This window comes from Argentina silus (genome assembly GCF_951799395.1).
Source record: "Argentina silus genome assembly, contig: scaffold_422, whole genome shotgun sequence".
In the NCBI taxonomy this organism is placed as follows: Eukaryota; Metazoa; Chordata; class Actinopteri; order Argentiniformes; family Argentinidae; genus Argentina; species Argentina silus.
In genome coordinates, this window is record NW_028153052.1 from 20,001 (window position 1) to 21,729 (window position 1,729).

Below are 1,729 nucleotides of genomic sequence, written 5' to 3' on the forward strand. Positions count from 1 at the left end.
AGGGGATAGGGACTAGGGTCTAGGGACTAGGGACTAGGGGATAGGGACTAGGGGATAGGGACTAGGGGATAGGGGATAGGGACTAGGGACTAGGGACTAGGGGATAGGGACTAGGGGATAGGGGATAGGGACTAGGGGATAGGGGTTGGTTTGGGGTTCAGGGGGTCAGAGTGTAACTTACCCTCTTAAGGACTCCGCCTCCCTCTCAGATGACTCCACCTCCTGAAGGTGTTGGTAGGCGGGGCCTGAATGTTTGGATCCGACAATTGGATTGAGTCTTCCTCTGGGTATAGGCGGAGTCCTGCGGGGCGCTGTCCAATGGCCTCCTCGACTCCTCTGGTCTGGACTGTGAGACAGGGAGCTGCTTCTGAAATCAACCACAGGGTCACGAGTCAAAGGTCAAAATCAACCACAGAGTCACAGGTCAAAGGTCAAAATAGGGGGTGTGGGGTCAGGGTGGGGGTGTGAGGACGTGGGTCTGAGATAGATCTGACTCATGATGAGGTTCACAGCTTTATTGAAGAATAAATCTATATTTCCACAAAAACAGCAAAACAACTTCCTAAAAAGAGTAAACAGATTTCGGAAGATAAGCCTTTCTGCAGTTCAGCCGGCAGAAGGTTGAGAACAGAACAAGATGTTTACACGCTTTTCCTCCAGGCAGAATCCAGCGAGGAGTATGTCGAGGTTCAGGGTGTTTCAGAATCCTTTTCTCTCAGTTTCATTGGCTGACAACAGGATCCAAATCCCCGCTCAGCCGACACAAGTACCATCAAACAAACCGCCATTATCCATTTAAGACAGCCCTTATGGCGAGGGCGAAGACGGACTGTCTGCAAACAGCTCCTCCCTCCCACCAACAGCGGAACAGCCGAGGAATCACTGGTAGCCGCAGCTTGAAAACGAGGAAGGGGTGTGGAGTGTGGATTAGCGGTGGGAACGCCAGTGTGTGTTTTCATGCGGTGTGTTCTGTTTTAATTGAGAGCCAAGCCCCTCCCCTCCCCTGACTTTGACTCACTCATAGTTGTTTGCATGTTAGCGTGGTTGTTTTAGCATTGTTAGCATTTCAAAATCACAATTTGCTTCCAGCTCTTACTTGTACCTTATTCAGTCTACCAATAAGATTGATTACACTGATGAAATGGAGGGTGTTTTTTGTGTACTGTACAGTACTAATCTACATATGTTGTAATCAATATGTTGTAATCAATATGTCAGCCCTTCAAAATACAAACTCTGGTATTGTCATGATTCTAAAATCCTGACGGAACACAAACAATGCATTATTTTTGCATGGTATTTATCTAATGGACTGATTGCACTGTTACGCTGCTCTCCCTCCCTCCCTCCCTCCCTCCCCCCCTCCCCCCCTCCCTCCCTCCCTCCCTCCCTCCCTCCCTCCGAGGTGGCCGTCAGATCTGTGAGGCGATAACAGTGACCGAGGTTCCAGCAGTCCCCTGACATCACAGAGCAGGAAGTCCCTGGGCCGGGCCTCGCTGCAGGCAGGAAGTCAGTGGGCCTCAACTGAGAAGTTAATGATTGGGATCAGGTCTGGGGGGGGGGGGGGGGGGGGTAGTTGGCTGTGATTAGAGCACATTGTGATGCAAAGGCAGCTAGCTAGCTGCTTCATCAGATGAGAGGCAGAGAGAGAGAGGGAGAGAGAGAGAGAGAGAGAGAGAGAGAGAGAGAGAGGGAGAGAGAGAGAGAGGGAGAGAGAGAGAGAGAGAGA

At 50.7% G+C, this 1,729-nt stretch overlaps 1 protein-coding gene across 1 annotated transcript in view; it reads right to left on the bottom strand.

The window, feature by feature from the left end:
* Positions 1 to 367, bottom strand: part of LOC310824474 (uncharacterized protein) — a gene marked incomplete at both ends in the record, with an annotated part of 10,972 nt that extends 10,605 nt beyond the window's left edge. Inside the window, one exon of the mRNA XM_083697722.1 lies at positions 182 to 367. Within this exon, the coding sequence (XP_083553848.1) occupies positions 182 to 367 (186 nt within the window). The remainder of the gene's footprint in view (positions 1 to 181) is intronic.
* Between the last annotated feature and the right edge of the window lie 1,362 nt (positions 368 to 1,729).